This window comes from Euleptes europaea, chromosome 3, assembly GCF_029931775.1.
Source record: "Euleptes europaea isolate rEulEur1 chromosome 3, rEulEur1.hap1, whole genome shotgun sequence".
NCBI classification, from domain to species: Eukaryota; Metazoa; Chordata; class Lepidosauria; order Squamata; family Sphaerodactylidae; genus Euleptes; species Euleptes europaea.
In genome coordinates, this window is record NC_079314.1 from 118,424,655 (window position 1) to 118,449,544 (window position 24,890).

Here is a 24,890-nt window from a genome sequence, read left to right on the forward strand (position 1 = left end):
GCCTGTTCCTTGTACTTGCTTTTTGCCCTTTCCAGATTTTTGAGCAACCATGGCCAGGTGGATTTAACCACCTGAATCCACTCCTGAAGATCAGGGGTAGACTGGAGCTCTGGCGAGACGGGGGCAGAACCGAAAGGGCCAAAATCCGTCCCGTATATAACTTGGAAGGGACTAAAGCCGGTAGAGGAATGAGGCGCATTGTTGTACGCATATTCGGCAAATGGCAGCAGGTCGACCCAGTCGTCCTGGTGGAAATTTACATAGCAACGCAAATAACATTCTACTACCGCATTTACTCGTTCCGTTTGACCATCCGTTTGGGGGTGATAGGCGGAAGAAAGGCCCTGTTCCTCCACTCCCATTAACTTTAGGAAAGCCCGCCAGAATTTGGCAACAAACTGGACCCCCCGGTCGGAGAGGACCTTCCTCGGGATCGAGTGTAGCCTGAGGACGTGCGTGATGAACAGTTTAGCTAAGCCCTGGGCTGAAGGAAGACCTGCACATGGAACGAAATGAACCTGTTTGGAAAAGAGGTCTGTGATAACCCAGAGAACCGTTTTCCCCCGACTTGGAGGTAGGTCGGTGATAAAATCCATGGCGATGACTTCCCAGGGACGGGAGGGGTTCTCAAGCGGTTTGAGAAGCCCCGGGGGTTTTCCCATCCGTTTCTTGGCTGTGGCGCAGGTGGGGCAGCTGCGCACATACAACTCTACATCAGATCTCATACCGGGCCACCAGAATTGCCTTCGAACCAGGTGAAGCGTTTTTACGAAACCAAAATGACCCGCTAGCCTGGCCCCATGTACAAGTCCCAATACTTCTTTGCGAAGGGAAGATGGGACATATAGTTTCCCCCCTTGCACCCACCAAGTGTTGGTTCGTTCCAAGCCAGTGGGGAGGAGATGGTGCTCCTCCTCCTGTAAGGAGGCGTCCCGGAGTCGCTGTTGGAATGCTTCCGGGATACCTTTGAGCGTAGGGGGGGTCTCCGGTTGGCGGGTTTGGGATCGGGTGGTGACGGCCAAGCCAGGGACTTCCCCTCGCTGTTCGGGAGTGAACAGGGAGTCGACGGGGCGATCGAAATCGTTGCGATACTGGGGAAGTCGTGACAAAGCATCAGCTAGGGCATTTTCTTTGCCAGGGACATGTTTGAGGGTGAACCGGAATTTTGCAAAAAATTGGGCCCACCGAATTTGTTTGGCATTGAGTTTTCTAGCTCCCTTGAGAGCCTCAAGATTCTTGTGATCTGTGCACACTTCGAACGGCAGCTCGGCCCCCTCTAAGAAGTGTCTCCATATGGTAAGGGCATGTTTGACCGCTGCTGCCTCCTTCTCCCAAATGGCCCAGTTGATTTCGGACTGGGAAAACTTCTTGGAGAAGTAGGCGCATGGCCTCAACCGTCCCCCCTCATCCCTCTGCAATAGGGCCCCGCCCATGGCTACATCCGAGGCATCCACCTGCACCACGAAGGGCTTGGTGCAATCCGGGTGAGCCAAAACGGGTTCGGATGAAAAAAGTAGCTTTAAACGTTCAAAAGCTTGCTGGCACTGGGGAGACCATTGCAGACGGGCTGAGGGGAGTGCGGCGCTAGCCCCCCTGTCCTTGGTACGCAACAGGGCAGTGAGGGGAAGCGCAACTTGGGCAAAGTTGGGAATGAAATTCCGGTAAAAGTTGGCAAACCCCAAAAACTGTTGAAGTTGGCGGCGGGTAGTGGGGGTTTCCCAGTCCCGCACCGCCTGGACCTTGGCGGGGTCCATTTCCAACCCTTGGTGGGAAATCACATACCCCAGAAATGTAATAGAAGGTTGGTGGAATTCACACTTGGACACCTTAGCATACAGTTTGTGCTCCCGCAGCCGCTGGAGCACTTCTCGCACTAGGCGCACATGTTCTTCCATGGTCTCAGAGTAAATAAGAATGTCATCGAGAAATACCACCACCCCCCGAAACAGTAAATCATGCAAAACTTCATTAATTAATTGCATAAAGACACTCGGAGCCCCCGAAAGTCCGAACGGCATGACCAGGTACTCAAACATCCCAAAACAACTGGAAAAGGCCGTTTTGGGTTCGTCTCCTTCTTTGATGCGAATGCGGTGGTAGGCTTCTACCAAGTCCAGTTTGGTGAAGATTCGGCCCTCCTTTAATTGTGCTAGAAGGTCAGGAATAAGAGGGAGGGGGTAAGCATTAGACTGGGTGACTGCGTTCAGTCTGCGAAAGTCAATACACAGTCTTAAATCTCCCGTCTTTTTCTTTACAAAGAAAGCTGGGGCTGAATAAGGAGCCTTGGAGGGGCGTATGAAACCCCTCGCCAGATTGACATCCAGATAGTCTCGCAATACAGTCTTTTCACTAGGGCTCATGGGGTAAACCTTTCCCTTAGACAGTTTGCCTTCCCCTACAATCTCGATGGCACAGTCCGTTTCTCTGTGGGGAGGCAGTTCGTCGCACTCTCTAACATCGAAAACATCAGTAAACTGCGAGTACTCAGAGGGTAATTGAGGAGAGACTGGGGCGGGGGACCCTACCAGTGCGGCGGCTGGAGTTCTGAGTACCCGTTCCTTGTCATGCAACCCACAGGGGTTTTCGGGGAAGGAAAGCACCCGTTTAACCCAATCAATGGAGGGATTGTGTCCCCTTAACCAGTTCATCCCTAACACCACAGGGGTTACAATAGGGGCGATGGTGAAATACAACCGTTCCCAATGTTCCCCCACGGACATAATCACGGCTGCAGTTCTGTGGGTCACAGGGCCCCGTTTAAAGTCACTCCCGTCCATTTGGGAAAAACGGAGGGGTCCCGGAAGCCGCTTGCGCCGGACACCCAACTTCTTGGCAGTTTCCTCATTTATCATGGTGCGGGCACACCCCGAGTCGACCAACGCGGGGACCTCTAACGGGGGACCCCCTTTGGGTAGGGACAGATGAACACGCACAAATACATTGTCCTCTTGGGCGCTTACCATCGGTGGAGCTCCTTGCACAACGATAGGGACGGTCTGCTGCGGAGCCCCCTCTACAGCAGACCGACGGCGTTTTTTGCCGGCTGTTCCCACTCTTCCTCCTCGCTGGAAGAGAGGGACGGGGTGGTGGCTTCCGGGGAGCCGTCCGAATCAAAGACGGTATTTGTAATCCGGGACCCCGATGGGACCGTAGAGTCGGATGCCCCATCCTGGGGGCGCGCGTGGAGAGCGGAGGGTGCGCCGGAGCGCCGGCTCAGTGGTCCACTTCTGCGGCGAGGCTGGCTGTCGGCGGCCGGTTTCGTCGGCTCGGCCTGGGTTTGGCGGGGGGGGGTCGGACGGCCTGAGCGAGAGGGGCATTGCGATGCAAAGTGACCCTTTCCCCCGCAGATCAGGCAGACGCCGGCCTCGAACCGCTTGCGGCGTTCCGCGGCCGAGAGACCCCCGCCACCCCCTTGCCGGAGTTCCCGGCCACGGTCACCTCGGGGCCTGGGGTCTCGCCCAAGCCGTTGCTTGGACAAGTTCAGGAGTTGTTTGCGATTCTCGATGTCAGCAGCATGGCGAACCCAACCTTCCACATCCGGGGGGTTCCCTTGCATGAAGGCCCAATGTTGGAGGTCTGGGTTGAGACCCTCCCTGAAACATTGTACCAAGGTAGCTTCACTCCAGTCCAGAATTCGGCTAGCCAGTGACTGGAACTCACTTGCATACTGCGCCACCGACTTAGTCCCTTGGCGCAGTTGCATCAGGGAGGCTTTAGCCCGCTCACCCAGAGTCGGGTCCTCAAAACGGTTTCGGAGTGCTACCATGAACTCGTCCAGGGTTCGCAGCACCGGCGAGCGGAGTTCATACTGCAACACCATCCAGGCAGCCGCCTCCCCTTGCAGTAAGGAAGCCACGTACTGCACCCGGGACTCCTCAGAAACGAAGGTTCGGCCTTGTTCCCGCATAAAAATGTCTACTTGGACCATAAAAAAGGTCAACTGGTCTCCCGACCCGTCATACGTGACTTTCAGGTCCCGACGGGCCGGGGGGGCAGGGGTTGCGGGCGGAACTACCGGCGCCCCGTCTGGGGGAGCACCGGCTGGAGGTTGCAACTTCAGCGCATCTAGGGTCGTGGCCATCTCACCCATTACGCGTTGCATGGTCTCCATCTGCTCCTGCATAGCCCGGCGGTCTTCCTGCCACTGCTTTCGTTCTTCCTCCATGAGGGCCTCTTTGCGGGCCGGGTCCCCTTCGAGTCCCGTGCTGGGGAAGGCCAACCGGCGATCCTTCGCCGCAGTCCGCGAGAGCGACCAGCCCTTGGGAGAGTCCAGCCAATAAGTAAGCCCCCGGGGACGTTCGTCCCGATCTTGGTCGGGGGCGCGACCCTTCGGTTTCTTTGGCTTGGCTCCCTCCTCCTTCGGGTCCGGCTTCTCCGGCTCGTCCGGTTCCTTGGGGGCATCGGGGTTAGGGGTGGTGTCCTCGTCGGCTGACATTCTGTCCAAAGCGGTACAGCTGCAGTCCGAGAGGCAAGGACTTGCAACTTAATGTGAGAGATCCCCCTCTCTGAGTTTGCTTCTCCAAATCAGTTGCTCAGACGTTGATACAGAAACAATAGATTTATTGAAGCCTTCAGGAGATGAGACAGGCACAGGTAGAAAGTTGCAAGTGAGGGGCTATACGGGTTTACAGAATATATTGACTCCAGGGCACTGGGGCACTGGGGTTCACACTTATTGTTATGGGAAGTTACAAGCTTGGCATAATACAAAACATCAGACGGATCCCAGGAAGTTTGGTGCGGCTATCACACTTCCAAGGCCGCACCGGCCTGAGGGAGTACTGGCAGGAAGAACAGCGGGGGGGAAGATACATGGGCCATCAGGCCTGGCGCCTGAGACCAGAAGGTGTGAACTGCTTTTACGAGTTCACTGATAACACCGCAGGTGATGGAAAGCAGAGACACAAAGACAGAGACCCTCACACTTTGGTTCTATCCGAAGTAGAAACCGCCGAATCAGAGAAAATTCGGCTGTTTTTCTTGTCGGATGGAACCGAATCGACAGCCCTAGTACAAGCTGGAGATGTTATTACAACTGATCTCCAGCTGACAGAGATCAGTAGGCCTGGAGAAAATGGCCGCTTTGGCAATTGGACTCCATGGCATTTAAGCCCCTCCCCTCCTCAAATCCCCACCCTCCTCAGGCTCCGCCCCAAAAACCTCCTGCCGGTGGCGAAGAGGGACCTGGCAACCCTAACAGAAGCAGTACCAGATGCTGGGAACAAGCTGGCAGCCATGCCTTGCTTGTGAATGCATAGAAGTTTTTTTTTTTTATTTACAACATTTATTAGCCATCTTTCTTTTAGGTGCTGTGGAGAACAGGTAGGATAATGCGGCTGCAGTCGTCTTGTTTGTGGGCTTCCTAGAGGCACCTGGTTGGCCCCTGTGGGAGCAGATTGCTGGACTTGATGGGCCTGGGTCTGAACCAGCAGGGCTTTTCTTATGTTCTTAAGTAGAGAAGAGTGAATTCACACACCCAATGGCCACAGCATGTAAATGGCAATAGCAGGCGTGATTGGATTAGGTGTGATATGCAGAGGAGGAGTAGGCATGGAGAAATTGGCATTGGTAATGAGACAGGAATCCCAGGTCTCTATTCAGTCCAGGAGAATGCACTGTCTTGAGCTTCATTATTAGTTAGCCTAATACATGGTCCTCCACATCACAGCGAACAAGACCTTACCATACTTGCTAGCCGAGGTCCTGGAAACAGTAGAGTTGTTGACAGCGTTGTAGGCTGTCACTTGCTTGGAGACCAGGGCTACCACGGACCCATCTGGCACCTAGAGAAGGAAACAGAAGATGATCTGATGCTCGAAGAAGGGTTCTCAGAAGCAAAAACAAGACCCAGAGCCTTTGGATGGTGGTGACGGAAGCGGCCATGTTCTGGGACAGTGGGGAAGTCAGGTTCAGTTAGGAGTCCCGTGAGGCAGAGTAGTAAGCTGCAGTACTGCAGTCAAAAGCTCTGCTCATGACCTGAGTTCGATCCCGATGAATTGGGGAGCACCATGTCGCTCTAAGTGTGTATAAGTGTTATCTCCTTGAATGGGATGTCCCTCTCTTTGTCTTAACCTGGGAGCTGCCCTCTGACCCCTTCTCTCTCTGTGTGTCCTTTGTTCTCCCCACCCTCCACATGGCTCTTCATGCAGTCTCACTTATCTATATGTCTATAGAGCCAGCATGGTGTAGTGGTTAAAAGCGGTGGTTTGGAGCAGCGGACTCTGATCTGGAGAACCGGGTTTGATTCCCCACTCCTCCACATGAGTGGCAGATGCTCATCGGGTGAACCAGGTTGGTTTCCCCACTCCTACACATGAAGAAAGCTGGGAGACCTTGGGCTAGACACAGCTCCATCCATAAATCCATTTATCCATCCATTAATCTGTCTGTCGGTCTGTCTATCTATCACTGCTCATACAGCTATAGCCTTGAACAGAAAATAAAGGAATAAAAATGCCTTACTTGGTTTTATTCTTTTGGTATTTAATTATTGCCCCAATAAATTTTGCCACAGACAGAGTAACAGAATCATTTGTATCTGATAGTAGCCACATTACCAGTGCCCTCGTACTGCCAGATGCCTCGTTGGACATTTACATATTTTTAAAGAAAGGAGTAATTAAACTGGCCCTCAGCTCATTAAATATAGGACACTCCATGCTCATATGTCTGATAGTTTCAACTTTGTCACATGAGCACCTACATGTTCTATTTGAGTACGGCACTTTTTTATATCTGACCTCCACAACCACCAAAGGAAGGGCATTCGTTCTTGCCAGAGCCAAAGCTCTTCTGAGTGTTGGTATTTTCAGGCGATAGGAATACTTCGGCAGTTGCAGTACTGCAGTCAAAAGCTCTGCTCATGGCCTGAGTTCGATCCTGATGGAAGTCGGTTTTGGCTGACTCAGCCTTCCATCCTTCCAAGGTCAATAAAATAAGTACCCAGCTTGCTGGGGGTAAAGTGTAGACGATTGGAGAAGGCACTGCCAAAACACCCCAGAAACACATTCTGCCTAGTAAACGTCATAATATAATGTTACCCCATGGGTCAGTAATTTACCTTTACCTCTTACAGGCTCAGTTCTCTGCTCAGCCACTGGTTGTCACTATCCCAAAGTCATACTAGCCATGATGGATACCTATTCTCTCCAGGATCAGAGGAGCATACCTACTATATTAGGTGCTGTGGAAAACAGGCAAGACAATGCTGCTGCAGTTGCCTTGTTTGTGGGCTTCCTAGAGGCCCCTGGTTGGCCACTGTGTGAACAGACTGCTGGACTTGATGGGCCTGGGTCTGATCCAGCAGGGTTTTCTTGTGCATTTATGTCCCCACCCTTCCTTGAAGGCTTGAAGAGGGGAGTGGACATGTTCATGGAGGAGAGCACTGTTCATAGCTACTAGTCAAAATGGATACTATTCATGATGCATGCCTATTCTTTCTGGGATCAGAGGAGCAAGCCTATTATATTAGGTGCTGTGGAGCACAGGCAGGAGAATGCTGCTGCAGTCGTCTTGTTTGTGGGCTTCCTAGAGGCATCTGGCTGGCCACTGTGTGAACAGACTGCTGGACTTGATGGGCCTTGGTCTGATCCAGCAGGGCCTTTCTTATGTTCTTAGGAGCCACAGCCGCCTCCCAAAAAGAAGGGTGACACCAAGGTGAGGAGCTCTTCCAAAACTTGCTTCCTCAGACTTGGGATAAAAACCAGATTCCAGAAACAGAAAGCCCTCACTCCCCCCCACCCCCATGCAACGTGGGTCACAAGAAGCCCTACCAACTGAAGCGCTGAGAAGCTCTCCAAAGATGGGAAGCCTTCCAGTTCATTACAGAGCTTCCTCTTCAAAAAGCGAGGGAAACAATGAGGAATAATGAGCTGGGGACAAGAGCGGCAGTATCGGGAACATCTTTGATGAGCCGGCAGCTCCGAGAAGAAGAAAGGGAGGGGGTGGGAGGTCTTCGCCAGCTCTCCGATCAGCAATAACAATAATTAGCACTTAACACAGAGTGCCTTCATCTTCAAAGCATCTCAGAGATGCTAATTAACCAGTCCTCCATGGAGCCAGGGAAAGGTGGTTTTTAACATCTGTGTGTGAATCTTCTCATCCCCACATGAACAGGGGAGGGTCAACAGCATCCTATTGAGACTCCGGTCATCTGACTGGTGATGTAAGGACCAGATGTGCAGCTTTCGGAGTCTCTGGAAATGCAGAAGATGGGGACTCACCAAAGCCCATGGGAGCCTCAGGCTAGTGAAAGGTTACCTTAAGAACATAAGAAGAGCCCTGCTGGGTCAGACCAGTGGTCCATCTAGTCCAGCAGCCTAAAAACATAAGAAGAGCCCTGCTGGATCAGACCAGCGGGCCATCCAGTCTATCAATTTAAAAACAGCAGAAGAGCTCTGCTGGATCAGACCAGTGGTCCATCTAATCCAGCATCCTGAGAACATAAGAAGAGCCCTGCTGAATCAGACCAGTGGTCCATCTAGTCCAGCATCCTGAGAACATAAGAAGAGCCCTGCTGGATCAGACCAGTGGTCCATCTAGTCCAGCATCCTGAGAACATAAGAAGAGCCCTGCTGGATCAGACCAGTGGTCCATCTAGTCCAGCATCCTGAGAACATAAGAAGAGCCCTGCTTGATCAGACCAGTGGTCCATCTAGTCCAGCATCCTAAGAACATAAAAAGAGCCCTGCTGGATCAGACCAATGGTCCATCTAGTCCAGCATCCTGAGAACATAAGAAGAGCCCTGCTGGATCAGACCAGTAGTCCATCTAGTCCACCATCCTAAGATCATAAGAAGAGCCCTGCTGGATCAGACCAGTGGTCCATCTAGTCCAGCATCCTAAGAACATAAGAAGAGCCCTGCTGGATCAGACCAGTGGTCCATGCAGTCCAACATCCTAAGATGTTCATTTCTGAACCCAAGAGGTCGGACCTAACCCTAACCCACTCCTCCATATGAGTGGCGGATGCTAATCTGGTGAACCTGGTTGCTTTCCCAACTCCTACACATGAAGCCAGCTGGGTGACCTTGGGCTACTCACAGCTCTCTTAGAGCTCTCTTAACCCTTATCTACCTCACAGGGTGTCTGTTGTGGGGAAGGGAAGGTGATTGTAAGCCGGTTTGATTCTTCCTTAGAAAACCAACTCTTCTTAGAATCATAGAGTTGGAAGGGAAAACCAGGGTCATCTAGTCCAACCCCCTGCACAAATCAGGAAATTCCAAACAACTACCTGCCCCCCACACCCGCAGTGACCCATACTCCATGCCCAGAAGATGGCCAAGGTGCCCTTCCTTTTATGATCTGCCTAAGGTCATAGAATCAGCCTTGCTGACAGATGGCCATCTAGCCTCTGCTGAAAAACCTCCAGGGAAGGAGCGCCTACCACCTCCCAAGGAAGCCTGTTCCACTGATGAACCGCTTCTTCTTTTTCTTCTTCTGTCCATTGGCGTGAGTGAACACACAAGAGTCTCCGCACCCCTCCCCTGCCCAATGCTCCCCCCACCTTTCATCTTGTTACCGTGCAGGTTTCTCTGGAGAGTTGAGGCATTTCCCTTCAGGAGAGAAAGCATCAATCTCCTTTCCCTGTCTGGCTGGAATTAACTCGGGCCCTCCTCTTTATCTCATCTCCGCTCCCAATCTGTTTCTAATCTGCAGACTGGCATTTCATCTGATGCCATCACGAGGGGGAAGAGTCCAGAGACTCAGAGGGAGCGGGCCGCGTTTCTCTCCCCACCTGGGGATACTTCTGTTTGAGCATTGCAGGGGTGGGGGCATTGGTAGAGGCAGATAGGCAGAAGCACAAACCAGTGGGCCGCAGCATTCATTTGGAGTCTGAAAACGTATGCTAGTCACATCTGTGCTCCGGTGTCAACATAGGAACGTAAGAAATGCCATGTTGGATCAGACTAAGGCCAATCAAATCCAGCAGTCTGTTCATACAGTGGCCAACCAGGTGCCTCTAGGAAGCCCACAAACAAGACGACTGCAGCAGCAGCATCCTGCCTGTGTTCCACAGCACCTCATATAATAGGCATGCTCCTCTGATCATGGAGAGAACAGGGATGCATCATGACTAGTATCCATTTTAACTAGTAGCCATGAATATCCCTCTCCTCCATGAACATGTCCACTCCCCTCTTAAAACTTTCCAAGCTGGCAGCCATCCCCACATCCTGAGGCAGGGAGTTCCACAATTTAACTACGTGTTGTGTGAAGAAATATTTCCTTTTATCTGTTTTGAATCTCTCACCCTCCAGCTTCAGAAGATGACCCCCCCCCCCCGTGTTCTAGTATTCTTGTTCCCCTTTTTAGGAGGCGGCTGTGGCATTCTAGTATTATGAGAGAGGGAGAAAAGCTTCTTCCTGTCCATTCTCTCCATACCATGCATAATTTTATCATGACTGTGGGAACAGACTGCTGGACTTGATGGGCCTTGGTCTGATCTAGCAGGGCTTTTCTTATGTTTTTATGTGAGCATGCCTATTATATTCAGTGCTGTGGAACACAGGCAGGATGGTGCTGCTGCAGCTGTCTTGTTTGGGGACTTCCTAGAGGCACCTGGTTGGCCACTGTGTGAACAGACTGCTGGACTTGATGGGCCTGGGTCTGACCCAGAATGGCCTTTCTTACATTCTTATGTTCAGAGTACCGTTTCAGCTCTATAGAAAACTGCCAGTTTCAAAGCCATCTGCCTGTAAGAACAGCCCTCTCACCTGATAATGGGCAAGGGTATTGAGCCTCTTCCAGTCGTTTTCGATCTTGGTCGTGAGGTCCTCGTCTTGAAGGATCATTCTAGCCCCGCTCGCCTGCCGCCATTCTGTAGGGGGGACAAAAATCACAGGTCATCCCCGCCAGCAGAAGCAGGAAAAAAAAGGTCGCTGCCAGAGGCAGGTGGGTTTCTGTGCTCGTGGGAGCTGGTTACTCGGGACCACATCCAAGTTGGGACATGGGTTATGCAAATTAAAAGCTGGAAAGTCTCTCAGCATGTCCAGAATGCTTTCTCACCACAACGACACCAATTTTTTCCCCTCAACAATCACTCCTTCCTAACCAATGCTTTTATGCTTTGTATGTATTCTAACTCTATTTTAACTCTGTTTTAACTCTGTTTTTAATTGCCTTAAAGAATTATGTTTGGGTGGGGGGAGCAATTTTAATGGTTTCAAAATGTAATTTTATCCCGCATGTTTTAAATTGTTAGCAAAACTTGGCAATGATTGTCTATGGAGGAGGGGGGACCCCCTTCCGAACTCCATAAAATCGGACCCCCTGACCCAATCTTCACCAAACTTTGGTGTTTGTGCAAGAACAGTCCCTTCAAGCTATGCTGTGAATTTGGGGGCTCTACCTTGAAAAATGACCCCCCCCCCGGGCTGAATTCTTTCAGGAAACCCAGAAATAACCCGAATGCCCATATTTATCGGTATGGGTATTCGGCTTATTTCAGGTTTCCCGGAAAAAAATCGGGCACAATAAACCCGAACCCGAAATTATTATTATTATTATTATTGTTATTATTATTATTTTGCACAGCCTTAGTGTGGGTCTGTCCCAAGGTCAACCAGTCAGCTTCCATGGCAGAGCAGGGATTCGAACCTGGATCTCCCAGATCCTCGTCTAGCACCCTCACCATGGTGACACATTGACGCTTGCTCATATCTCAGTAGAAGAGGCCATACTTTCAGACAGCCTCAACGTCACCCTTTTACAACAACGAATGAGAAGACTTCCCCAGCAGACTGTTTGCCCAGCAAATTGAGAAACGCGAGGCCCACAAACACCATGTTTCCCGGAAATTGGGAATGTTCAGGCTGGAGACGAGGAGGTTGAGGGGGGAGGTCAGTGATCTGCAGCATAAGGGGGAAGTGGGAAAGTTAGGGTTGCCAGGTCCCTCTTCACCACCGGTGGGAGGTTTTTTTTGGGTGGAGCCTGAGGAGGGTGGGGTTTGGGGAGGGGAGGGGCTTCAATGTTTAATCTGGAATGTTTAGTCTGGAGAAGAGGAGGTTGAGGGGGGACAGGAATACTCTCTTGAGGTATTTGAAGGGCCATCACTTAGAGGAGGGCAGGGAGCTGTTCCTGTTGGCAGCAGAGGATAGGACTCGCAATAATGGGTATAAATTACAGGCAGAAAGGTACCAGCTGGATATTAAGAATATTTTTTTACAGTAAGAGTAGTTCAGCAGTGGAATTGGCTGCCTCACTGAGCTCCCCCTCACTAGCGGTCTTCAAGCAGTGGCTGGACAAACTCTGGTCAGGGATACTTTAGGCTGATCCTGCATTGAGCACAGGGTTGGACTAGATGGACTGTATGGCCCCTTCCAACTCTCTTCTATATGTCAGTTTCCACTTCACAAGATATCCGAGGGTTAAGGATGCATCTGAAACCCTCCTTACAAAATTTCTCCTGAACTTTGAAGAGCCAAATTACCTGATCTTGTTTCCAAGGGACACAAATACATTAGGAATTCTTAATTCTTCTTCTTCTTCTTTTTTAGTTTTTGCATATTGGCATACTGTTCTGTTCCTTTCATTCACTAATTTTTGTATCCCCTCCCCCAAATTAATACCATAACATAAGAAGAGCCCTGTAGGATTGGACCAGTGGCCCATCTAGTCCAGCATCCTAAGAACGTAAGAAGAGCTCTGCTGGATCAGACCAGTGGTCCATCTAGTCCAGCATCCTAATAACATAAGAAGAGCCCTGGTGGATCAGACCAGTGGTCCACCTAGTCCAGCATCCTTAGAACATAAGAAGAGCCCTACTGGATCCAGCCAGTGGCCCATTTAGTCCAGCATCCTAAGAACATAAGAAGAGCCCTGCTGGATCAGGCCAGCATCCTAACAACATAAGAAGAGCCCTGCTGGATCAGACCAGTGGTCCATCTAGTCCAGCATCCTTGGAACATAAGAAGAGCCCTACTGGATCCGGCCAGTGGCCCATTTAGTCCAGCATCCTAAGAACATAAGAAGAGCTCTGCTGGATCAGACCAGCATCCTAAGAACATAAGAAGAGCCCTGCTGGATCAGACCAGTGGCCCATCTAGGCCAGCACCCTAAGAACATAAGAAGAGCCCTGCTGGATCAGACCAGTGGTCCATCTAGTCCAGCACCCTAAGAACATAAGAAGAGCCCTGCTGGATCAGGCCAGCATCCTTAGAGCATAAGAAGAGCCCTGCTGGATCAGGCCAGCATCCTGAGAACATAAGAAGAGCCCTGCAGGTTTGGACCAGTGGCCCATCTAGTCCAGCATCCTGAAAGCATAAGAAGAGCTCTGCACATCTGGAAGATCCACACAAAAAGAATCTCAATACAATCTGAAATACAATCACTTCAGGATCGCTTAGCTGTAGCGTTCCATTGTTGCACGTAGGTATGTTAGTAATAACATTGGGAGGGTTCAATTGAAAATAAGGAACTGAAATCTATGGTGCACTGTTTATGATCCAGTATGAAAAAATTCTGCTATCTAAGCTTCATTCAAAAAGAAAAATGTAAACTCATGGAACAATAAAAAATGGAACAGGGGAAATCCGCTCACACCTGCAAAGGATAAGTGCCGGCAGTACTGTACATGTGATTTTCTTGTGTTTCCTTGGGGGTTCCTTTGTTCTCCCAGACAAAAAATCTTTGACTGTCTTCTGGATGCTGCTCAAGCAAACGCAAGCCCAGTTTAACTGGCTGATGTGTCAGCACATCCTCCTTCCCCCGCAGGGTGATCCTTGCAGCGCAGGGGCGTTACCGAGACAGCTTTGGTCCTCCAAGGCCCATAAGCCCTGGTGGAGAAGACCAATGGCCCCCAACATGCGGATTCCAAGCATGAGTGGCGGAGGCTCATCTGGTGAACCGGGTTGGTTTCCTCACTCCTCCACATGAAGCCAGCTGGGTGACCTTGGGCTACTCACACTCTCTCAGCCTCACCTACCTCACAGGGTGTCTGTTGTGGGGAGGGAAGGTGATTGTAAGCCGGTTTGATTCTTCCTTAAGTGGTAGAGTAAGTCAGCATATAAAAACCAACTCTCCTTCTTCATAAGAAGGTGCGGACTCTAATCTGGTGAACTGGATTTGTTTCCCCACTCCTACACATGAAGCCAGCTGGGTGACCTTGGGCTAGTCACACTCTCTCAGCTCCACCTACCTCACAGGGGGTCTGTTGTGGGGAGGAGAAGGTGTTTCTAAGCCGGTTTGATTCTTCCCTAAGTGGTAGAGAAAGTTGGCATATAAAAAACAACTCTTCTTCTTCTGCTTCTGCTTATTTATTCATTCAGTCAGTAAGTCATTCAATTTTTCTATATATGTCCTTATGTGCCAATCTCAGTCTTCTGTTGACAATTTCTTGTTGTTCTCCTTACTTAAGGTAGCCCCCTTGGGATCTACGAGAGCTGGTTCAGCCTCTATGTTGGCTCCAAGTCGCAGAACGGGCTCCCTGAACTCGTCTCTAAAGTGACAGTGTGATCCCTGTGTCAGACCTGTGAAGGGGGGGGGGAGTGAAGAAGGGGGAGGGAGATGCCTCCCCATGAGGAAGAGAGGCAGTGTGGTATAGTGGTTAAGAGGAAGAAGAGTTGGTTTTTATATCCCACTTTTCTCGACCTTTAAGGAGTCTCAAAGCAGCTTACAATCACCTTCACCTTCCTCACAACAGACACCTTGTGAGGTAGGTGGGGCTGAGAGAGCTCAAAGAGAACTGTGACTAGCCCAAGGTCACCCAGCAGGCTTCACGTGGAGGAGTGAGGAAACAAACCTGATTCACCAGATTAGAGTCCACCGCTCACGTGGAGGAGCAGGGAACCAAACCTGGTTCTCCAGATTAGACTCCACTGCTCCTAACCACTACACCATGCTGTGGTGTGCTGGACTAGTATCTGGGAGACCCAGGTTCGAATCCACATTGGTGCCATGGAAGCTCGCTGAATGACCTTGGGCCAGTCATGCTCTCTCAGCCTAACCAACCGCACAGAGGTTGTTTTGAGGAATAAATGCAGTGGAAGAGAATAATGTGAACACATGAGCACCTGAAGCTGCCTTCTACTGAATCAGACCCTTGGCCCATCAAAGTCAGTTTTTCTACTCAGACCGGCAGCGGCTCTCCAGGGTCTCAGGCAGTGGTCTTTCACATCACCTACTTGCCTAGACCCTTTAACTGGAGATGGCGGGGATTGAACCTGGGGCCTTCTGCATGCCAAGCAGAGGCTCTACCACTGAGCCACGGACCCTGCTTTGGGTCCCTGATTGGGACAAAGGTGGGGTATAAATGAATCAAGTAAATAATAAATTAATAAGGTGACTCCAGTGGCTTTTCAGTGGCAGCACTAATGAAACTAGCTGGCTTCTATGCATTCCCTGCTTTCCATCCCTCTCGCTCAGAGGTCAGCGGTGTCTTGCCGTACAAGGACTCCAATCCGACTGGCCACGCTTCTCCTTTCTGGAAAGAGGAAGACAGCTTTTTTTGGGAGGGGGGCATGGGAAATCCCATTAACTTTATCTCACCTTCCCTCAGAAGCAGTAAATGCTAACTCGAGAGATGCCTGCTGCGGACTCTTTATATTCCGTCCAGGAGATAATGTATCTGTATAGCACATGCAGCAATTACATATCTAAGGGGGGAAAGAAAAGGGAAATTCCACAGACTTCAGACAAAAGGAGGATTTGCTGGAATTAATCCCTCCTTGTGCGAAGGAGTCAGGATGACATTCAAGGCCGGCTTAGCGCGGGTCCTGCAGAGTCCAGTGGAAATGTGACCCAGTCCTGCTCTGAGCAGGGGAGCGGGTCGAATCAGGGCCATAGTCCAAATGGAGCCAGAGATGGTCAGCACCACGGACAGATCACTGGGAGCAACTGAGCCCAGCGATGATCTTGGAACGTTGCTGTGGTGTAGTGGTTAGTCTGGGAGGGCTAGGATTTTGGATACCAGGGTTCAAACCCCGCTCGCCATGAAAAACTCCCTGTGCATTCATGTTCAGCCTCACCCACTTCAAAGAGTTGTTGTGAGGAAGAAGAAGAGGAACAAGAAGAATTGAAGAAGAAGGGTTAGTTTTTATATACCGACTCTCTCTACCACTTAAGGAAGAATCAAACCGGCTCACAATCACCTTCCCTTCCTCTCCCCACAACAGATACCCTGTAAGTGGGGCTGAGAGAGCTCTAAGAGTGCTGTGACTAGCCCAAGGTCACCCAGCTGGCTTCATATGGAAGAGTGGGGAATCAAACCCAGTTCTCCAGATCAGAGTCCGGTTTTTATACCACATTTGTTGTACCTTTTTAGGAGAAAGTTTACAATTGCCTTCCCTCCCCCTCCCCACAACAGATACCTTTTGAGGTAGGTGGAGCTGAAAGAGTCAGAGAGAACTGTGATTAGCCCATGGTCATGCAGCAGGCTTCATGTGAAGGAGTGGGGAATCAAACCCAGTTCTCCAGATTAGAGTCCGCTGTTCTTAACCACTACACTACACTGGCTCTCTGGAGGAAGAGACAGAATTACTGCCTCTGAGTATGAGTGGTCCCATTTGGCCATTATGGCTGGAAGGTATTAACGGACCCCCATCTCCACGAATTCCAGTGCAATCCCAAGCAGCGCTACACCATTCTAAGTCTACTAATGTCAGTGGTCATACAAGGGTGTAGCTCTGTTTAAGATTGCACTGTTAGCCCAATCCCCTTTTAAGGGAAGCTAAACTACTGGCTACCCAGGATCAGAGGAGCATGCCTATTATATTAGGTGCTGTGGAACACAGGCAGGATGCTGCTGCAGTCGTCTTGCTTGTGGGCTTCCTAGAGGCCCCTGGTTGGCCACTGTGTGAACAGACTGCTGGACTTGATGGGCCTTGGTCTCATCCAGCAGGGCCTTTCTTATGTTCCTATTATGTACCCCTACATCCTCAAGGAAAGACAGGTGCCAAAATCAGGCAGCTTTGATTCCTGGCACCCGGGCTAGCCCAATCTCAGAAGCTAAGAGGGGTCGGCCCTGGTTACTACTTGGATGGAAGGCCATGAAGGAAGTCTAGGGTTGCTATGCAGAGGTAGGTAATGGCACACCACCTCTTTTTGCCTTTTGCCTTGATCTTGATGGCCCAGGCTAGTCTGATCTTGTCAGATCTCAGAAGCTAAGCAGGGTCGGCCCAGGTTAAGGGGAAACATGATAGAGATCTGTAAAATTATGCATGGCATGGAGAGAGTGGACAGGGAGAAGTTTTTTCCCCTCTCTCTTAATACTAGAATGCGGGGTCATCTGCTGAAGCTGGAGGGTGAGAGATTCCAAACAGATAAAAGGAAATCTTTCTTCACACAACGCATAGGTAAATTGTGGAACTCCCTGCCCGAGGATGTGGTGATGGCTGCCAACTTGGAAGGCTTGAAGAAGGAAGTGGACATGTTCATGGAGGAGAGGGCTATTTATGGCTACTAGTCAAAATGGATAGTAGTCATGATGCATACCTATTGTCTCCAGGATCAGAGGAGCATGCCTATTCTATTAGGTGCTGTGGAACACAGGCAGGATGGTGCTGCTGCAGTCGTCTTGTTTGGGGGCTTCCTGGAGGCACCTGGTTGGCCACTGTGTGAACAGACTGCTGAACTTGATGGACCTTGGACTGATCCAGCATAGCCATTCTTATGTTCTTAAAACTGAGGAGCCACCCAAACAGTCTGGGATGATCTGTGAGAGGAAGTTAAATGACCCAAGCCAAGGGGAAAATGACCCTCTGCCCTGCAGCTAACCTGCACCGTGCAAAACTCAAATAATTCATTAGGTTCCTCTCACTTTTCCTCCCCCTTGGAGCATTCAGGTCTCTCTCTGGGCATAGAGCACAGGGGAGTTTTCTGTCTGTGGCTTGGATAATGTAGCTTGTCCTCCCATGTGAACTGAACCGTAAAATTGCAACCAGAGAATTGTGCACCGTATCTGTGCTCAGAGACAGGTCCGGCTGCCCCAGAGCGCTTTTGGCTCGCTCTGGTGATTGACAGCTCTGTTCTTCCTACACTATCAAGTATTACCAAATGCAGAAAAGAACTTTCTCTACCACCAGTCCCTACCAGACCTGGCTGCCAAGATATCTGTTTAGCAGGAACCATTGTATTCATTAGTCCTGACCCAAAAGGGGCTGCCCTGATTGCAAAACATTTCACCCTCCATGAAAAGGGGTCACCGGGTTTTTTTAAACATTCAGTGAGCGCAAAGCCTACTTTACCTATTTAAAAAGGTAAAGGAAGTCCCATGTGCAAGCACTGGGTCATTACTGACCCGTGGGGTGATATTACAGCACGACATCACGACAGATGGCCATCTGTCAGCAATGCTGATTCTATGACCTTAGGCAGATCATAAAAGGAAGGGCACCTTGGCCATCTTCTGGGCATGGAGTATGGGTCACTGCGGGTGTGTGGGGGGCAGCTAGTTTGGAATTTCCTGCACTGTGAAGGGGTTGGACTAGATGACCCTGGTGGTCCCTTCCAACTCTATGATTCGATGACATTTACTAGGCACACTATGTTTAAGGGGAGGTTTGCCATTGCCTTCCCCAGTCATTTATACTTAACCCCCAGCAAGCTGGATACTCATTTTACTGATCTCAGAAGGATGGAAGGCTGAGTCAAACTTGAGCCAGCTACCTGAAACCAACTTCAGTCAGGCTTGAACTCAGGTTGTGTGCAGAGCTTGGACTGCAGTACTGCAGCTTACCACTCTACGCCAGGGGTTCTTACTTATTTACTTCAATTATTTACTTATTTACTTCATTATTCTCCCCAGTGGGACTCCAAGTGGATAGCATTGTTCTATTCTTCTCCATTATAGAATCATAGAGTTGGAAGGGACCACTAGGGTCATCTAGTCCAACCCCTGCAGGAAATTCACAACTACTTCTCCCCCACAACCCCAGTGACCCCTGCTCCATGCCCAGAAGATGGCCAAGATCCCCTCCCTCTCATCATCTGCCTAAAGTCATAGGATCAGCATTGCCAACAGATGGTCATCTAGCCTCTGCTTAAAAGCCTCCAGGGAAGGAGCGCTTACCACCTCCCGAGGAAGCCTGTCCCACTGAGGAACTGTTCTAACTATAGGAACTGCTCTGTTATCCTCACAACAACCCCATGAAGTGGGTTGGATCAGAAGTGTGTGATTGGCCCAAAGTCACCCAGCAAGCTTCTGTGGCAGAGTCGGCATTTGCACCTGGGTCTCCCAGATCCTAGCCTGGCAATCTCACTGTCCTGCTGCAGGCAGAGAGCGAGGGCTGGAGGCACTTAGTGTAGTCTAGAAAACAGTCCCAGGTCATTCACGGTTCAGGCACCGTCCAAGATATCAACACAGGTGAGGGCAGTCCAAGGTGTCAGTCAAGGTCAGTCCAAGAAATGAGGATGCCAGGAATCCAATGTATAACGGGGAGACAAGACCGATACACAAAGGGGGTGGGTGACAAGTTTCTTGCACAACAACGAAGCCAAATTGACAGCTTAAATACCTTATTTACCTCATTTATATACCATTAGAGAGCCAGCATGGTGGTTAAAAGCGATGGTTTGGAGCAGTGGACTGTCATCTGGAGGACCGGCTTCGATTCCCCACTCCCCCACATGAGCGGCGGAGGCTAATCTGGTGAACTGGGTTGGTTTCCCCACTCCTACACATGAAGCCTGCTGGGTGACCTTGGGCTAGTCACAGCTCTCTTAGAGCTCACTCAGCCTCACCTCCCTCACAAGGTGTCTGTTGTGGGGAGGGGAAGGGAAGGCGATTGTAAGCCAGTTTGATTCTTCTTTAAGTGGTAGAGAAAGTCAGCATATAAAAACCAACTCCAACTCCTCCTCCTCCTTCTTCCCTTGCTGCTGTAGCAGAGCCGGCTGTTCCCCAGGAGGCTGATCTCACAGGGGGTGCTTCAGCCCTGCTCTGCCTCATTGCTGCTGCTGTCAAGGAGGGCTCTACATTGGGCTTGCACTCTCGCACTCGGGCGTCGCTGTTGCATTTCCAGTCGAACCCGTCTCCTCCTCTGATCCAGTGGCTTTGGCGAGGCCTCTGGGGACCCTGCTTGTCACTTGGTGTCAGGCCCAGCCGGAGTCCTTGAGTTGGCACGCTGCAGGCACGGTGAGCCATCCTCTGACAGTGGCTGTCCCTCTGTGACTTCTGCCTGCGGATGTCCCTCTGCTCTGGCTTCTATTTCCTTTTCGTCAGAGGACTCCACAGGCTGACTCATGACACTCAGCTACACCACACTGGCTCTTTAAAGAAGGCAATTCCTGGTACAATCTGTGTTCCTCTCCTTTTCTTGGCAATCTTCTTCCCAAGAGAAGGAGGAGGAATGACACTGTATTTTTTGGCACACAAAAAAGTGATTTTTATTTTATTTTATTTATTTTTTTTGCCAAAGGTGGCTGGTTTTTCAATGAGAGTTTTCCTTCCCGCTGAAATAGGACACTGAAAACTGAATCCCACAGAAATCTGGGGCAGCCTTAACTACAAGCATGTCAGTCCTTGAGAAAGCTGTAAAACAACACTATTTTTATGGATTGTTGCTTGAAGATTTTGTAAAGATGTCTTATCTCTACTGACAGATTGTTTATTGAATGTTGTCAGCTGCCCTGCCCAGGGTAGAAGTCTTAAATGAACAAACAAACAAATAACAACTTCCTATTCCAGAAGGTGGGCAGGGAAACAAGGGTATCTGCTATCTTAGTCTTGATTCTCACCAACAGGGAAGAACTGGTCGATGAGGTTAAAGTAATAGGCACCCTGGGTAGTAGTGACCACGTACTCTTGGAATTTACAATCTTGGGGAGCGGAAAACCTGTATGTAGTCAGGTTGGACTTCAAAAGAGCAAATTTTTAACAAACTTAAACTTATGCTAGGTAGTATCCCATGGTCAGAAATACTTAAGGAAAGGGAGTTTAAGAAGGGTGGCCGTTTCTTAAAAATAAAATACTGAAGACGCAATCACAAACCATTCCTATGAGAAGGAAAAATGGGAGGAGCCTAAAGAGGCCAGGGTGGCTCCATAAACAGCTTTTTAAAGAGTTGAGAAATAAAAAAGACTCATTTAGGAAGTGGAAGGAGGGCCTTATATCCAAAGAGGAATATAAGCAAATAACTAGTGCTTGTAGGGAGAGTGTTAGGAAAGCTAAGGCTCAGTATGAACTTAGGCTAGCGAGAGATGCTAAACGCAACAAAAAAGGGTTCTTTTCCTATGTACAGAGTAAGAGTAAGAACAAGGACAAGATAAGCCCATTGCGTGGACCGGAAGTGAAATTGTAACAGGAGATGAAGAGAGGGCAGAACTCCTCAATTCCTACTTTTCCTCAGTTTTTTCTCGTGAAGGAAGTGGTGCTCAACATGGCATAAACAGAACATGTGATGAGGGAAGAGATTCGCAGCCTAGAATTGGCATTGGGGTAGTGCACAAACACCTGGTTTCTTTAAATGAAACAAAATCCTCTGGGCCAGATGAATTGCACCCAAGGGTACTCAAAGAACTTGCAGATGTAATTTCAGAACCTCTGTCCATTATTTTTGAAAAGTCTTGGCAAACAGGTGAGGTGCCAGAAGATTGGAGGCGGGCAAATGTTGTCCCCATCTTCAAGAAAGGGAAAAAGGAGGATCCGGGTAACTACCGACCCATCAGCGTGACTTCTATACCAGGAAAAGTGTTCAAACAAATCATCAAACAGTCCGTCCTTGAGCATTTAGAAAGGATGGATCTGATCACTAAGAGCCAGCATGGGTTTCTCAAGAATAAGTCATGTCAGACTAATCTTATCTCCTTTTTTGAGAAAGTTACTACCTTGCTGGATCAGGGGAATGCTGTAGACATAGTTTATCTAGATTTCAGTAAGGCTTTTGATAAGGTTCCACATAGTATTCTAGTTGACAAATTGGGAAAATGTGGGTAAGATCCTATTATTGTTAGATGGATCTGCAACTGGTTGACAGATCGTACCCAAAGAGTGCTAGTTAATGGTTCCTCGTCCACTTGGAGAGAAGTGACTAGTGGAATTCCTCAGGGATCTGTGCTGGGCCCTGTGTTGTTCAACATCTTTATAAATGATTTGGATGAAGGAATAGAGGGGATGCTTATTAAATTTGTAGATGATACTAAATTGGAAGGGGTAGCAAATACGGTAGAAGACAGAGCCAAGATGCAGGATGATCTTGACAGGCTGGAGAAATGGGCTAGAACTAATAAAATGCACTTCAACAAAGACAAATGTAAAGTTCTGCATTTAGGTAGGAAAAATCAAATGCATAATTATAGGATGGGGGAGACTTGTTTGAGCAGTAGTGTGTGTGAAAAGGATCTTGGGGTCTTAGTAGACCAAACATTGAACATGAGTCAGCAGTGTGATGCTGTAATTAAAAAGGCCAACACAGTCTTGGGCTGCATCAACAGTGTCCAGATCACACAAAGTGATGGTATCGCTTTACTCTGCTTGGGTTAGACCTCAACTAGAGTACTGTGTTCAGTTTTGGGCACCACAATTTAAGAAAGATGTAGACAAGCTGGAATGTGTCCAGAGAAGGGCAACAAAGATGGTGAGGGGTCTGGAGACCAAGTCCTATGAGGAAAGGTTGAAGGAGCTGGGTATGTTTAGCCTGCAGAGGAGAAGACTGAGAGGGGATATGATAACCTTCAAGTACTTGAAGGGCTGTCATATAGAGGAGGGTGCCGAGTTGTTTTCTGTTGCTCAAGAAGGTCGGACCAGAACCAATGGGTTGAAATTAAATCAAAAGGGTTTCTGTCTAGACATTAGGAAGAATTTTCTAACAGTTAGAGCGGTTCCTCAGAGGAACAGGCTTCCTTGGGAGGTGGTAAGCTCTCCTTCCCTGGAGGTTTTTAAGAAGAGGTTAGATGGCCATCTGTCAGTAATGCTGATTCTGTGACCTTAGGTAGATGATGAGAGGGAGGGCATCTTGGCCATCTTCTGGTCACTAGGGGTGTGGAGGAGGGAGGTAGTTGTGAATTTCCTGCATTGTGCAGGGGGTTGGACTTGATGGCCCTGGTGGTCCCTTCCAACTCTATGATTCTAGTCTATGAAATAAAGCATACAGTGGTATTTTCTGTTATATTGCAGCGGTGGACTCTGATCTGGAGAACCGGGTTCAGTTCCCCACTCCTCCACATGAGTGGCGGAGGCTAATCTGGTGAACTGGATTTGTTTCCCCGCTCCTCCACACGAAGCCAGCTGGGTGACCTTGGGCCAGTCACACTCTCTCAGCCCCACCTACCTCACAGGGTGTCTATTTGAGGAGGGGCCATCACTCAGTAGTAGAGCATCTGCTTGGCATGCAGATGGTGCCAGGTTCAATCCCCGGCATCTCCAGTTAAAGGAACCTGGCAAGTAGGTGATGTGAAAGACCTCTGCCTGAGACCCTGGAGAGCCACTGCTGGTCTGGGTAGACAATACTGACTTTGATGGACCAAGGGATGGATTCAGGAGAAGGCAGCTTCATGTGTATTGTGGGGAGGGGAAGGGTAAGCCCATTTGATTCTTCCTTAAGTGGTGGAGAAAGTCGGCATATAAAAACCAACCTTCTTCTTCTTCTTCTTCTTCTTCTTCTATCTACTGGTGTTAATACGCAAACCCGCAAGTTTTTAAGAAACACAGAACTCTTTTGTCATGCAGAAGCTGTTGGGAAATTGTGTGTAATTCAATGCACCGAGACCAAGGACTGAAGGCACAGTTCCACAGCCCTTCCCTCTCCTTCCCTCTCTTCCAGTAATCAGCCCCTCACTAGCCTTTTGAGCGACTGGCTCTGAACCATTTTCTGAGGTTCTCAGCACTCCCAGGTAACACATTTCAGAGGACTTTTTTTGGCTCAGTTTTCTGACTGAGAAGGGGAGGGGGTGCTATTCTTGGCAGGTGCTTTCGCATGACTTCAGCTACCATTTCCAAACTGTTACTCAGCTTTCATCTCGAGCTCTACCAACACGTATATACATACATATATATATATACACACTTACGATTCCTGACCTGTTTCTTTCGGTCCCGAGCGACTCCGATACCGCATACCATGTTTCCCCTTTCTAGTTTCCTGGCTGAAATTTATAAGTTCCTTCGTTTCCCACTCAAGAAAATTATCTCATTCCTTGCAAGGCCATGGAGAGCAAATCCTGTCTCCCTGTATTAATTATGGATTGGATCCATCCTACATAGAACCAGCATGGTGTAGTGGTTAAAAGTGAAGGTTTGGAGCAGCAGCCTCTGATCTGGAGAACCGGTCTTGATTCCCCCCTCTTCCACATGAGCGATGGACACTAATCTGGTGAACCAGGTTGGTTTCCCCACTCCTCCACATGAGCGGTGGACTCTAATCTGGAGAAACGGGCTTGATTTCCCCCTCTTCCACATGAGCAGCGGACGCTATTCTGGTGAACCGGGTTGGTTCCCCCGCTCCTACATATGAGGCCAGCTGGGAGACCTTGGGTTGGTTCACAGCTCTCTTAGAGCTCTCTCAACCCCACCTATCTCACAGGGTGTCTGTTGTGGGGAGGGGAAGGGAAGGTGACTTTAAGCCGGTTTGATTCTTCCGTAAGTGGTGGAGAAAGTCGGCATATAAGAACCAACTCTTCTACTAACAGAATAGGAGATGCAATCACTACCAATTTTCCCTTCCTGTTTCAGACCCCCAATCTTACCTCTCATGTTATTCTGGAAGTTTTTTGTGCCTGCCCCCCCAGATCAGAATTTCAAGGAGATCAATGGGCTGCAGAGAGATGGGGTGGGGGAATCAGGAAAGTTCTGTTCTGCTTTTGGAGGTGCCTTCCATCAGTGGAAGATTTATTCTAAGAACATAAGAAAAGCCCTGTTGGATCAGACCGAGGTCTATCAAGTCCAGCAGTCTGTTCACACAGTGGCCAACCAGGTGCCTCTAGGAAGCCCACAAACAAGACGACTGTAGCAGCATTATCCT

At 49.5% G+C, this 24,890-nt stretch overlaps 1 protein-coding gene across 1 annotated transcript in view; it reads right to left on the reverse strand.

Moving 5' to 3' along the window:
* PLXNA4 (plexin A4) overlaps positions 1–24,890 on the reverse strand; it is a 587,111-nt gene that overhangs the window by 39,138 nt on the left and 523,083 nt on the right. The window contains exons 26-27 of the mRNA XM_056845760.1: positions 10,716–10,819; positions 5,684–5,783 (exon numbers count right to left, since the gene is read on the reverse strand). Coding sequence (XP_056701738.1) covers positions 5,684–5,783; positions 10,716–10,819 — 204 coding nt within the window. The remainder of the gene's footprint in view (positions 1–5,683; positions 5,784–10,715; positions 10,820–24,890) is intronic.